Source organism: Calonectris borealis, chromosome 7 (genome assembly GCF_964195595.1).
Source record: "Calonectris borealis chromosome 7, bCalBor7.hap1.2, whole genome shotgun sequence".
Classification (NCBI taxonomy): Eukaryota; Metazoa; Chordata; class Aves; order Procellariiformes; family Procellariidae; genus Calonectris; species Calonectris borealis.
The window spans coordinates 20,716,169-20,731,236 of NC_134318.1; the positions used below are offsets into that span (position 1 = coordinate 20,716,169).

The following is a 15,068-nucleotide window of genomic DNA, read 5'->3' on the forward strand; positions in this document are numbered from 1 at the left end:
AAAACTATTGTTACCGCACTGAGATCAATTAGCACATTTGTACTTGAGATTTCAACATTAATGGTGAAATTTCAGCATTTATAATGTTGTATTGTGGGTATTCTTTAATGTAGTAATCTACACTATCAGCTAGCTAATACTGCTTTTGTTTCTGGGAAACGGTTTGCAATTGAAAGGGCAGAAGCACCGTAAGAATGTAGTTGAAGCAACTTTCCTGCCTAATGCAGTCCTTGCCTTCTTTTGCTCCCAAATGCTTCTTTCTGGACAAAGGGAAGGGATGAATGCAGTTAGACAGTACTGTAAGCGTGTTAGATTTTCACAACTAAACCAGCAGTGGGTTTAATCAGGATATGGATGAAATAATGCTGTGGTGTGTCTGGAATATTGCAAGACATGGTGAATTTCAGACTTACAGACTGTATGAGCCATCCTCCGTCAGCATTAAATACATAAACTGTAAGCATGCTACTGTATTTCTCCTGGAACTCGTCTTTGAAGATGAGCTGTTAAGCCTTTTAGACCCTGCTTCTTTTGATTATTAAAGAACCTATCTTTTTTAAATGTAGGCAAGCTAGACCTAACGTCTCAGGCAAATTCTGTCTTTAGGCACTATGTTTCTGCCTCCTTAAGCAATGTGAGCTGTCATTTTCTCCTACTCCCCTCTGACTCCCTGTGCACTCCTCCCTTTATCTCTTCCTCCTACTCTCAGCTTTGCATTTTGTTTTGTGCTGCCTCCTATTCCTGGAACAGTCTCCCAGTCTCTGCTGCCAAATCCTCCCTCCCTCTCTCTGCTCTTGCAAACCTGTTTCTTCCAGCAATCATACCCAAGTTGTTTACTTGACTAATTGTCTCTCTGTATGCTTTCTTTCCTGTATCTGTTGTTCTGGATCATGTTTCTTAATGTGAGATAGCACATATGGCGGGATAAAGGATTGTATTTGCCACTGTTTTGTTGAGCATTGTTTGCTCTAGCTCTTCCTACAATGATTAGTAATAAATTCCCCTTCCCATTTTGAATGCAGAATTTTTCACTTTGTTCACTATTTTCTGTATGCTATTAAAGAGCAGCCATGTTTTATCTTAAGGTAATTGTTAGGCTGTGGAAAATTAGTGTCTCTATTACAGCAAGTGCCATCAGCTAGCCTGTCTGTATAGGCAAAGTTCAGCTGTGTTTATCAATTTGCATGAAATGGTGGTAGAAAACACAGGGTTCTGTGGGCAAATCTCGTGGTGCTCAGTAATATTACTGTCATTGGACAGCTTCACAAAGGTGGTAATTGTGGTGCCGTGGCTGTTATTTTCCTAGCATGGACAAGCTCGCAGAGGCATGCATGGAGATGTATCTGCTTACTGTTTAGAAAGCATTTTTGTGTCCTTGTTTGTGGAACAAGTCTTACTACAAAAACATTCCAGAAAAGCAGAAGACCCACAGTGTTAGTAAAACTGTGTTGGTAAGTAGTTATGTTGTTGTATGCAAGTGGTGGATCAAGTCATCAGGTTTTTTGCAGTGCATTTTATGGGCTGAATGCCTTCTACCAGGTTAGACCAAGTGAAGCGCGTTCTTTTTCCTACTGAACACCTCGCCATACAGGGGGATGCACGTTTCCACCTGGAGAGAATTTCACTTTTCTGGCAATTCTGTTCTTTCCCTTCCAACTGAGGCAAGGCAATCTGATCACTGATTTTTAAAAAAAAAGTTAACTGGGGTTTTCTGGTTTCAATTCAATTATTTGAACCAAGTTGAAGATCTATTAAGAAAGAAAAAGAAACCCTGAAAACATTAATATTGCTTTAGACTAAGTTTCATAATAAACAGTGTTCTGAATTTTCTTAAGTCTCGCTTCTGATAATATCTGGCCTTGTCTCTTACTGCTATGTGTGAAACAGAAATAGTTTCATAATTGTTTAATCCTATAGATACTTAGACAAGCTTGCAAAATGGCACACAAGACTAACCCCATTAATTTTGACATGAAGGTTAGGCATATGTTTTTCCATTATGAGAAACTAAAAGTGGACTTCAAAACTAAATTTCTTCATGGAAAAAACAATTTCTTACTTCAAAACATAAATAGTTTCCATGTTAATAATGAAAAATGAACCAGATTTTCAGTAGTTGAATGCATTTTATTGGGAATTTTACTATCTGTAAATTTTGGAAAAGAGTCTCCAAGATAGCTGATTTAGTCTCCAAAACCCGTAACTGGGCACCTTGCAGTTTTCAGTACCCAGATCCTTTTGTTTTCAGCTGCAGTCCCTAATGGAGATGTACATTTTGCTCAAAAGTCTTGAGCTTTTCTGACAAAACTTCGGTTTTATCAGAGAGTAGACTTGATTGCAAATATGGCAGCTTTTGTTCCTGAGTTTGTCTGTACTGTTAATGAGGTCCTGGACTTATTCTGCATGAAGGAGTATTTTAAAGATGCAGCTCCATATTAGAAAAAAAATTATACTCTTAATCAGTTGACTAATTAAAAATGTAAGAATGTAGCACCTACTTTAGCAATTAAGTCTACAAAATGGGAGGAAGGTGAAGAACTAGTGATGTGTAATTACAGTACAGTTTAAAATGAATTAATGTATTTGAGACATGTCTTTTGAAGTAAGTTTTATTTCTCTGTGTTGTCTAAAAACAACATTTCTACAAGGGGAACAGAAGGTACAGTGTTGAAATTCTTGTTTAAAAATGTAATGAACATGGCATAGTGTAAACTGTGGTGTGGAAATAAGTGTGCATTGCCTGTGTTGCTCTGATTTTATAACAATTACAAACACAGATGGTTTGAGAGAAAATTAAATAATTCCACCCACGTTAAGAGAAGGAAGTCTAACAATAGCCGCAACTCTTTATCACCCTGTTTCTTTAGCAGACTCCCTCCTGCTGTCACTTACACATCCTTCATGCATTGAAAACTAAAGCTGCTTCAGAGTCCATCAAGGCCATAAGGAGCCCAGTAGGCTGGAGTTGCCCTGACCCACTGTGCATGGGGTCTCTGACCTGTGCTAACTCTAGTTCTCCGTCCCACAGCTCCAAGTGGCTGGCCGCAGAAAGGAGCTGGTGTCTCACGATATCACCTGGTTTGGGAAAAGGGTTAGGGTCAGAGTGTGCATAGACCTATGTGTCAGGAAAGGCACAAAACGGAAGGGTAATGAATGAACACAGATGGAGACCTCTGGCACAGGCAGCATCCTCAGCAACAGCACCCAAACAAGACAAATAGAGGCGGTCAGTGACAGCCACTGACCACCAGGTTCAACCTAGAATCCCGTGATCACCAGATGAGTCCATAGTTATCAGGCAGGTCCAAAGTCAGGTCAGCAAGGCAGAGCGTACTTCTAGTGTAGTTCATGGCCTGAGCTCAGGTGCAGCAGGCAGGTCAGTAGGTGGAGGCTGGGCAGAGGCTGTTGGTGTACGCAGGGCCCTGACAGTCTTCCTTACAGAGTCCCCCCCCTCGAGATCTATTTCTGCCATAACCCTTGTGAAAAACCAGATGATGATTTTCATTGCACAGGTGGCTATGAAGGCTTAGTGAGGGCAATAGAGCACTTGGCATTTGTTCCTGTCTTGCAAAACCAGGCCTCCAAACCACTGTCTCAGCCAGCCTGTGTAATCTCCATAGACCTCAAGTCATCCCTTTTCCACTCATTCCACTCTTCTTCCCTTTGCTTGTTTTTACTTGTTTTGCCTTTGCTAGGCCAGATTTATAGCTTGCTTATATCATTTTCCCCTCACTGTGTTAAAAGCTGTCTTACAATAGGCAAGCCAGCGAAAATGTGAATATTTTGTTTTCTGAGTCCAGGAGACTTGCTTATTTCAATCACACCAAGGTAATAGAGAACTGAATACTAGAAACGACAAAGACTGTGAGATATGCCATTAGCTTTACACTGGATGGAGGTCTTTTGAATAGACGACCTCAGCTGAAGGCAGGCAGGAGGGAGCTGCTCTGCACAGCCAGGGAACTCGTTCTTTTACAAGCCCAGCAAATTCTGACCGTGTGAATATTGGTGCAAATACACAAGAACGGGTAAGCACAACAGCCTTTCCTGACGTTTTATGCTTTGGTAGAGCATACTTACAGCTTTCGTCTGGTGTCAGTTTGGATGAACTTTCAGTGTAACAGTATTAACCTGTTCCCTACTGTCATATGTTCCTAGATAAAATAGATTGGAAAAGAAGATTAGCTCCTATGTGTTACCTGACAGGAGGAAGGAACTGAATATAGAAGATCAGCCTCTTGCTAATTGAGGTGAAATTTTTGAAGGGTAGCTCAAAGGAAGAATGGTTAGTCTGCAATTGCAGATAAACTCTCATAACGTACATTTCTATATTAAGACACTTCAACTCTGACTGACACTGAGTTGTCTTGTTTTTGCCACAGTGTGACTGTATTTCCCCACTTGATTAAGTTACTTAAGACAGCAGAGAAGGCGTTTTGCTTTCTGCAGCAGGATCGTTTATCTGAATTGTGGTAAGCAGGGTGCATGAGGGAATGGAAATTAGATCCTTGTCCATATCTAATCTGGAAGGAACTGCATTTATTTCCTGTTCTCACTGTTGAGTTGAAGATGTTCTGCCGTGATAGAGTATACTTGTTGATTACCAATGTAAGGAGGAGGCTGAAGATGGTGTGTTTCCACCGTTTGGGGTGACTGAGATACTCACTTCCCACCTGGGTGGGATGGGAGAGCAACTTGGAGTGCCCTTGTGTGGCAGACTCTGACCTGTGCTAACTCTAGTTCTCTGTCCCATAGCTCCAAGTGGCTGGCTGCAGAAAGGAGCTGGTGTCTCACGATATCACCTGGTTTGGGAAAAGGGTTAGGGTCAGAGTGTGCATAGACCTATGTGTCAGGAAAGGCACAAAACAGAAGGAAGGGTAATGAATGAAATTTCCAGAATGAAACTGTGCAGTTCTTGTGGTGGCCTGATACCTGGGTGTTAAAACTTCGGTAGTATGTGAAATAAAGAAGTGGGGATGCCACTTTGGTTATCTCTGAGGAGAGTGAATCATAGAATCATAGAATCATAGAATCATACAGGTTGGAAAAGACCTCTAAGATCATCGTGTCCAACCGTCAACCCAACACCACCATGCCCACTACACCATGTCCCTAAGGGCCTCATCTACACGTCTTTTAAATACCTCCAGGGATGGTGACTCCACCACTTCCCTGGGCAGCCTGTTCCAAGGCCTGACCACTCTTTCAGTAAAGAAATTTTTCCTAATGTTCAATCTAAACCTCCCTTGGCACAACTTGAGGCCATTTCCTCTTGTCCTATCGCTAGTTACTTGGGAAAGGAGTGCCTCCTTTCTCTCATATGAGCAGTTGCATTATAGAGACTTGTGCAGCCCCAGCAAAGGGGGCTTCCTTTCCTTTTCATTCCAGCAAAGGTGCGCAGCTGCCAAGCTACATATTATTTTTATTAAGTAGGTAGCATCAGCAACTGTTGAAGGCTGAGATTTTGTTTGATTGATTGTTTTTTAAACAATTCTTCAGGTTCCTGATTTGCACATCTGATCTTTAGGGAGGCTGATAAAAAACTGTTTTCCCTTCCGAAATTTGTCCTGTGCCAAGACAGTGAAACATGTCAGGGCTTGTGGTGCTGACATTCAACTGGAGGGAATACCTCAGTGTAAAAGGTTGAAGTTCCCTTGCTTTTGAAAATTAGTTAGGTCAGTTGTAATGACCCTAAGCAGTGAGTGTAATATGATGGGGAGATGGCAGGGAGCTGAAAACCGGATTTCCTGGAAGCCCTTATAAGGACCTTTTCATTTTCAGAGGAAAGGATTGGTTTACATGGCTAGCAGGTAGTGCTGGGCCATGCCTCTGTCATTGGCACAGGAAGGACTAAACCTGTTGTTTCTTTTTTTGTACTGTAAATTAGTAAGAGAACAAAGATCTGCTGCAAACTAGGTTGTCGGTGGAAGGGATATATCATGTATCCCAACAGCAGGAACCTTGCAGGAATCATGGGATCGCTGTGCAGCCCCCCATGGAGCTGGGCTGGCAGCATGAGCCGGCCTCTCCAAGATCTGTGCCTTCATGGTGCCTTCAAACTTCATTGCACTGGCACAAGGGTAAATTCAAGCCTGTGTTTGGGTTTCCGCCAGGCTGGGCTGAGCGCTGTTCATGCAGATCTGTTTAGCATGGACTGCAATTTGTTGCTCTTGCAGAAGGTGTGAAGTTACATACCTGTCTGGGGATGATAATAAAAAAATAAAAATAATTATTACTTCATCGCACAGGTCTTCTCCTCTTATATCAGACTGACACGTTTCAAGCCTGCTGGCCAGCTGGCAGCTTTCTGACTTACCACAGGTCTGTACCGAAAGAGGCCTATCCCTGCACGGGGACTTGCCGAAGCAGAGCACAGCGCTGGCTGGAGGCTGCAAGCCTGTCTGTCGGAGCAGCATGGGCACCATTAGTGTTTCTTGCCTCTTTGATCCGAGTTTTGTATTCCTTAGGCAGTCTCTCTGCAGAATTTGACTGGCAGTGAGTGCTAACTGAAACACTCGCCCAGAGCCCAAAAACGAGCTTGGTTGGCAATTACATTATAGCGTGGCTGTAATTTCCACAGGTTTTTTTTTATCCAATATGTGGAATACAACCAGCATTTATTCTCCTGAGGGTCTACTCATTCTTTTGCCGTGCGGCTCACTGTGCTCTGCTGACATTACTTGCCAGGTTCCCCACCTTCACGAGAGAGGGGGGCTGTACCTGGAGGCCTGGCATGCAGATACACCACAGACAAGGGAGGGGCTGCAGTGTCTCACAATCAAGCAGACAGACGAGGAATTTTGTGTCATGATGACACCATTAAAGTGGAATGGGTTAGAAAATCGATCAGATTCCTTCTCTGATTACTGTGTAATTCAATTACTGCAGTCCCTCTGGGGCCCAAGGCAACAAACCGTCTCGCAGGAAGTGCCAAAGAAAGACCTCTGAATTAGAGCTGTTGTGGACAAAGGCAAGATCCTGCTCCTGTGTGTTCCAGAAAGAGGGGTTATATTATGAATAATAAAAAGGGCTGAGGAAATGTACTCGTGACACTGGTTTTTAGGGTGGTAAGACCTTCTGTGGCCCAGCTAGGAAGGAGCTTGTATGACAGAAGTTCTCGATAAAGGTGTCAAATGACACCCATTATCTTCCACATGCCATGGCATCAATGTGCCGGCAGCCCCAAATACACATCTGGTCACCGGTTTTGCACAGGTGCTGGTCTTGAGCATTTATACTGATCCCCCACTATAATTTCCAAGCGTTGGAAATATCTGGAGATCAGACGTTAAACCCACACAATTCTGATTGCTATCTTGCTTTCATATCACATCAGTTGCCATGTGGCTTAGCAGCTGATAATTCACAAAACGGTTTATGTTTCACATTAACACTGTATATCACTAGGAAACAGAACATCTAAGTTTTATAAAGCATTTGTCTTAATGCTGGTGATTTGTGAGGTAGCTGACCTTACAGCTGGTGCTCTCTGATCTAGCGATGCTTTCCTGACAGGACGGGAGCCTGCTGAGCCTGTGTCCTTGCACTGGTGAAACACTTCATCCTTGCTGTGCGTTCTGACTGCCACCTCCTGCAATTTACACTCAGGCAGTCCTGGCAGGAGTTCGGAATGGACCTTAATTTAGCTATAAACTTGAGGTTTTTGTGGTGTTAGATTCCAAGGAGTTTGATCTCAAAAGAGGACACAGGTACTTTCTTTTCCTTTAAGAGAGAACAATTTTCAGTGTGGGTTTTGTTTTTTTTTTCTTTTTCTTTTCTTTCTCCAGTATAGATCCTTCTGGGCTTTGTGTTTTGGGTATGGGTGGTTTCTGACAGCTCTCTCACCTTTTAATATAAATTTTGGTTGGTATATTTGTTTTGTGGCTTTTTTTTTTCCTTTTTATTTGAACCTAAACCAGCTGATGTGGTCGCTGAAGAGCTAAACGCATACCGTGCCAGCTGGCATGCCCTCTGGCTGTGAAGCCTTGTTAAAGAGATCGGAGCTGACGGATTCTTGAGCAGCAATCTGATACAGGCCTTTTTTTTTTATTTTGTTTTTTTGAGCTCACCCATGTAACAAATGGGGGCTTGTTTGGGAGCTTCGCTAGAGGCTTGAATGGAGTCATTGTTATCAAAACACTGCTGTGATTCAGAAGCACCCAGCAAAGGGGGTTCCTCTCCCTCTTGCCCCTCAGCTGGGCACTGCAGGTGTTTCATCTTATTCTCTGGTTTCATCTTATTCTACAGAACAATCCAGTTGTCTTGTGATTTTCATCTTTAAACTGATAACCAGGAAGCTGAAGCTCCAGCTCTTTGCAAAATAGAGACTGAGTTCAAAACTAAAAATTAAGTTGGAGCGGTGAGTGAGTGTAACCAGGGAAGAGAAGTGTTTTCCAGGTTGATGTTTTGGGGGTAAAGATTCGTAAAAGTAGTACAGTACTTTGCCAGGCTTTTGCATAGATCAGCATACTCTTGGTTTTCTTACTGTTACTGTGGTGTTTAGATTACAAATTCTACCCCAGAAACACTTGCTTAGAAATTTCTGCAGGCAATGCATGGGCTCCTGAGCTTATAAATCCCTCTTTACATTATTTTCTCCTGCAAAAAAACCTTCTTATACATGTTAAGATAGTGAATTTTTGAATCCAATATAGTCTAATTTTTTCTATTTTATCCAATGGGATTAAAAACCAAAAGCACGTGAGCTATTTGGGAAGATACTGACTTGCAATTCTCAGTCTTCTCAGTCAAAATAGAGTATGTAGGAATCTGAGCGGAGTGTTTTGTAAGGATTTGTTGCATAGGAGTAGAATAAAAACTGCTGCTCATAGTAGCTAATATGCATGGTGCTGTGTATATATTGTGTCTTACAGGGAATTCACCTCATAAGATACAGCTTTTATTGCTTGATACACTGGCAGTCGCAGTGTATCACTGGGACGGAACTTGACTTGAACTGGAGTTACAACCTATATCCTGCACTTAGTCCGGAGAGTCATGCATTCAAAATCAGTTGTCACTTCAGTAACAAAAAAAGGAAAAAACTATCTGAATTCTGTTTTTTACATCTTCCCATAGTAATTTCTCCCCTTCTTTCCCTTGTCCTTTTTCCAATAAAAATTTTAACAGTATGTAGAGACAAAACAAAAAGATGATCCATTGTCTGTGTTGAAGAAAATACAGCTTATTGTCGCTGGCTGAGCTGGATTTCCAAAGCCAGCTCTGCCATTACAGAGGGCCATTTGGGAATGGAGACTCGATCCATTTGGAGTCTGGGGAACAGAGGGGGGTTTTTTTGTTTGGTTTTTTTTTTTTTTTAAATCTTGATTCATCTGCTGCCTTGCAGTGTGACCTTCAGTAAGATTTGCTGTGTCTCAGTTTCTCCAGTGGAAAATTATTTCTGTAATGTACTTTACATTTACAGTCTACAGCTATTCTGAAGACCTCATCGGGGCTAAGGTTTCATTGTGCACTACACAAGCCAGTCTCTGCACTGCTGAGCTTATAGCATAGAAGTTATTTGAGAGTATACTTAATGATCATTATAAGGCTTGTGTAAAGAGCACTCTGACTCTTTTCCATCCGCTGTCACAAAGTTAGCAATATTATATCTCTTAATATAAAATCTGCTTGGGTTTTTTTGTCTCTGCTTCAAGCTGCACCAACAATTTGGAAAACAGCCTGGTGGGAGTCTTTAGAGTGGGACTTTTGGCCTCATCTGTGAACTGATATTTTCCCTGACTCAGAAGGATTTTTTTCTGTTTAGTAATGCACATTACAAAATAAGCATCTGTCTCGCAAGTAATTTCTGGCGGAGCAAAATAAGCATCTGTCTCACAAGTAGTTTCTTTCCTGGTGGAGCTAGTTATTAAAACTCTGACTTTACTATATGAAAACCTTATGTCTGTCTTAAATTCATGGACAAACTAGTCTTCTAATATTCTTTGTTTTATCAGAATGATAGTAACAAAAAGACTCAAAAATGGGAGGAATGGAGAAAGGATGAAGAACTGTTTTGGTAGTACTTTTTGTTATTGTTGCTCTTGTGCCTCCTGGTGTTGTAAGCTGTGCCAGTTGGGCAGGTGGTTAGAGGGACTGTATGTGGTGGAGCACGTGTCCGCAGGAGTGCGGGTGTGTGAGGAAGAAAGGTTTTGAGAGAAAAAAGTTTTTTTAACTTTTACAGAGAGCTCATTTTGGGCATGGCTGACTTGGTGAGCAACATCTGGCATTCAGGGTGTCCTCGCACTGTGCTGGGAGGGGCAGCAAGTGCTCCCCAAAAATGTGCCTGTATCCCAAGTAATGCACACTTGGGTGTTGTTGCTGTAGGTAAGTCACACTTCTGGTAAGGGAGAGAAAACTACACAGTGATTTTATTTTTAAACCAAGGAGCAATTTAGTTACTTTCCCTGGTGTTTATGTTTTAGATGGCTTGGTGTTTGTTGGCTTTGTTGAGCATTTTATCCTGGAAAAATAACAACATATGGTGAAATAGTCTGCTGTCATAAACACAAAGCGGGAGGTGAGAGAGCTTCGTAACAAGCAGCTTTCACATATTTGAGACCAACCCAAATTTATGTCATGCAGTTGGTGATTTAAAACTGGCTTCATGTTCTTCAATGGCGTATGAGGGAAGGTGAGGAAGGTTTCGGGAGCTGTTTTGTCTCCAGCTGCCACTGAATCAGTTGGCAGCAATTAGGTGTGCAGTGCCTGGGCTCCCCCTGGCTCTGTGATGCCTGAGGGACGATGCCTCCCCCGGGGCCATGTTTTGAGAGCCCTGGAAGAACATGAGTTCCCAGGACAAGTGGGGTGGCCTTGTGGAGAGGGGTGGGAACCATGGAAATCGGGAGCTGTGGGGCAAGAGAGCTGATGGGAATTTGAGGCATCTTGCTGGGTTCGGGACAGCAGTATCTGGAGGGCCTAGGAGTCACTGGCAAGGACTCGGACACATCATCGTTAGTGTAAGAACAGGACAAGACAGAGAATGTGAGGGCTCTCTCCTCCTTTTGTTAATTTTGAAATACAGGCTAAAATAAAAGGGGTTCATATTTTCTGTTCAGTGGCATAAAGAGGAGTGGGGAGAGGCCAGGTACGATGGTTCTGTTTGCTGTAGTGTGTGAGAATCTCACCCAAGGCAAATGCTGAGTCCCCTTGCACTGCCGGGACTTTTCTTCCAAAGACTATTACAATTGTTCTGCCAAGCTCCTGTACAAATGGTGCGCGTCACTTCCCAGGGAACAGGTCTGCCTGCTGACAGGCAAGTGATGCTGCCTACCTAGCACCTGCTGATCCTGCCATTTCATTTCAAACCCGTTAAATACCATGAATCCATACTGCGAATTGACTTTTTCTTTTTAAATTGCAGGATGCGAAGAGAAGGTGCCATCATGTGAATGCGAAACAGCTAAATGAGAAACAGGACACCTGGGAAGGCTGAGCTGAAACTGCTTGTGCACAGGATGACAGACTGATTTGCTGTTGGAGACGAGATTCAGGAAACCCCGCTCCTCCAAAAGACTTTCCTGAGTGCAAGGAGAGGAACAGGAGGAAGCACACAAAAGAGCGATGGGAATTGAGGGCCATGGTTACTTGAGATAAATGGCAGATCCCTGGGAGTCTAGCCTTGTAGCTGTTTGCTTTAGCTTTGTCTCTCTCCGCAGCTGCTGTTTCTTTTTTGTGAGCTGCTGCTGGGTACTGCCACGGCGGCACTGGAGATTTCAAGAGCAACGTGGGTGCAGAGTGTGAGGAGGGGGTGGGCAGCCCGCCTCACCATGATTCAGTTGTGGAAAGTAGTGCGGCACGTGCGACAGCTGGAGCTCCACAGATTGATCCTGCTGCTCATTGCCTTCAGCCTGATCTCCATGTGCATCCTGGCTTACTACGTCACTAATAGTCCCAAAATCAAGGAACCACCACCCCTGCCCTTCAGTGACTGCAGCAACCAGCACCGCATCTTGGTCCCACCCCAAGCCAGCTGGAGGCTCGCAAAATCTGTGGACACCTCACGCACAGATCCTGTGGTGCTAGTCTTTGTGGAAAGCATTTACTCCCAGCTGGGGCAGGAAATAGTGGCCATCCTGGAATCTAGCCGATTTAAATACAGGACAGAGATCGCCCCTGGCAAAGGGGATATGCCCACCCTGACAGACAAAGATAGGGGACGCTATGCTCTTATTATCTATGAGAACATCCTTAAATATGTGAACCTAGACGCTTGGAACCGAGAGCTGCTGGACAAATACTGTGTAGAGTATGGAGTGGGGATTATAGGCTTTTTCAAAGCCAACGAGAACAGCCTACTCAGTGCACAGCTCAAGGGTTTCCCCCTTTTCCTACATTCTAACTTGGGGCTGCGGGACTATCACATCAACCCTAGTGCTCCCCTGCTCTACGTCACCCGGGCTAATGAGGTGGAGCAGGGTCCCCTGCCTGGTGATGACTGGACTGTGTTCCAGTCTAACCACAGCACCTATGAGCCGGTGCTGTTGGCCAGCACGAAGTCCTCGGAGTCCATTCCTCACCTGGCCACCCACAAAGCATTGCATGCCACAGTGGTGCAGGACCTGGGTCTGCATGATGGGATCCAGCGGGTTCTGTTCGGCAATAACCTCAATTTTTGGCTGCACAAACTCATTTTCGTGGATGCCATTGCCTACTTGACGGGCAAGCGCCTCTGTCTCACACTTGATCGCTATATCCTCGTCGACATTGATGATATATTTGTGGGAAAAGAGGGCACTCGCATGAAAGTGTCTGATGTAGAGGTAAATCACCAGAATAACTACAGGCCCCAGACAAATTTCTAGTGTGTGTGGTATGCCAGGAAAGTCAAGGTTGCATTTAATTTGAGTGAAAGAGTTGATTGCTGCAGTTGTTCTCATCTTAAACAGAGAAGTAGCCTGCGAAGATGCTGAGGCACCGTATGTGATGCTCTCAACAGTTTTTCCAGGTTTAAATGGAGTGTTTTTCATTCTGGGACCTGTAGCTGGCATCTCTGAATTTAAAAGGAGGATGCCTGTGGTGGTCTATCCCATCTTCTCGTTAACACAGGGAACAAGCATATGCAGGTTTCTTCTGTCTATTTGTAGCTGTAAACTCTACCTTTCAAAAGGAAGAGGCAAGTTGTGTTAGAATAGAATAGAAAAACTGTATTTATTATATTATTATTTATTATAATATATATAAATGGTATATATTATATTGCAAAACTGTAGACCAGTCCATGGGGTGTAAATTGCTATAGTCTCTGTTTAACCATCTAGCTTTTCAGGACATAACCAAATTAGGAAAAGAAAGGTTTTCTCTCACCCTTTGTTACGCCCCCCGCATATCTGCCACCAGCAACCCCCATCCCTGGGCAGGGAATATCCAAAAATTCACCAGAGAAACATGCTCAGACCAAGCCTTCATGAGAACCGTCTCTGTGGCCTCATGATTGGGAAAGAGAGATGCCATCTTTGTGGTTTGCTTTCCTTGGCAGTTCCTTGAGTAATACAGTGACCTATTAGAAAAGGATATAGGGAAAGGCACAGAGAGAGATTTTGTGGAGGAGAGGGAAGCAAGACAGGCAAAGGAGAAAACAAGTAGGAAGAAGGTGAGAAGCTAGGAGCTCCTTCTAATTCTCTGTGTCCTTGAAAGTATGTGATAAAGTGTTCTCCTAAGTCTGTGGTATGTGTATATGTGCTGCCTCATGGAGCCAAGGACTTGCCTTTGTGTCTTCCCCATCAGTTCTGGTTTGTAGCCATTGAGGCAGGTGCGTTGCCTGTTTCTGCAGGTATGCTGAGGTTGCTCCCAAAGATACGAGGCCCCAGGCCTTTCACTCTGGATTCCCATTTAGCACTTGCCCTTCGATAGGTCCTGGATGGAGTTCCCTGGGTACCAGCCATGTCGATGATAAGCCTGTGACAGCAGCTGCCCTAGCATGTTTCCAAAACAACTTCAAAGTGAAGCACCCATTATCCTTTCATCCAAGGGCACAGACCAATTTGAGGCAAAGGTATAAAACAAAATGCTGTTGTACATGCGTGTCTCCTTACCTGAACTGAACCTCATCCGTTACATGTTCCCAAGAGCACTCTTCGACCTCACTAGGAGTCTTATCACCTTTTCTACATCTTGTATGCATCCGTGCAAGACATACCTCAGTTCATCTCCATTTTTTCAGGTCTTTGAGATTTTAAGTTCTGCTTCTGATCCCAGGTTTAGCTTGGGGAAAAGGGAACTCTTGCATTCTATTTGGAGCTAGCTTTATCTTTTCAGTTCGTTTGAAGCTGCATGCCTGAAGCAGCTCTAATTGCATGCCATTATTTATTTTATTTCCTTCATTCTTTAATAATTCTTCAGAGCCATCTTTGACCATAACTCTCTAAGCAAAAAAGTATAGAAAATGTTTCCAAGCAGACAGATGTAGAAAAATGGAACAGTTGTATATAATACTTAAGGAAAATGCTAAAATTTTATTCATTTCACTTCAGTGTCCCTGTGTTTTGAAGTGCTGAAATGCTCTGAACGATTTTTTTTGAAGGATCACAATCTTATCTTGGTCCTAAGCAGGCCCTGCACCCTCTAGTCCAAACTGGCAGAGATTCTCACCTCTGTAGTGTTTGTGCAGGTTACAGGCCCATGTGAGAAAACAGGAGATAGGTGGCCAAAGCTCTTGGAAACAAAGGCTGCTCTAGTGATGTTAAAAACAAACCCAGACAAGATAATTCCAAAAGATGCTTTGTTTGGGTTTTAACAGGGTGAAATGGAGGAATAATCTGTGATCAGTAAGCAGAGAATCTTGGGCAAAGCAGATAAAACCCAGATTTATCCATTTAAAAGAAGCTCTCTGATTGCAGAGCCACAAAAGGTTAATGAATTTTTATTTTTTAAAAGCAAGAAATAACTACATGGATTTGTTGATAGTCTCTCACCGTGAGGAGGGAAGGGGATATCATAGTGACAGAACAGCTGGCATTTTCTTTGGCCTTTTATATGAAAGTTCCGTTTCAGGGCTGTTATCTCAGCACACAGCTCCTTATCTTAAAGCTTAGATTACAGTGGTCAAGGTAGCCGTTTGAAGATTGGAT

At 43.2% G+C, this 15,068-nt stretch overlaps 1 protein-coding gene across 8 annotated transcripts in view; it reads left to right on the top strand.

The window, feature by feature from the left end:
* The window catches only part of NDST2 (N-deacetylase and N-sulfotransferase 2), a 142,405-nt gene that overhangs the window by 104,441 nt on the left and 22,896 nt on the right, over nucleotides 1-15,068 (top strand). For 6 of the 8 annotated variants that reach the window (XM_075155356.1, XM_075155364.1, XM_075155360.1 and 3 more), the window contains one exon: nucleotides 11,363-12,761. In XM_075155356.1, coding sequence (XP_075011457.1) covers nucleotides 11,769-12,761 — 993 coding nt within the window. In that variant the 5' untranslated portion in view covers nucleotides 11,363-11,768. Of the gene's footprint in view, nucleotides 1-7,469; nucleotides 7,710-10,183; nucleotides 10,327-11,362; nucleotides 12,762-15,068 lie in introns of those variants that run through there. The other 2 variants (XM_075155361.1, XM_075155362.1) reach the window with 2 other exon arrangements.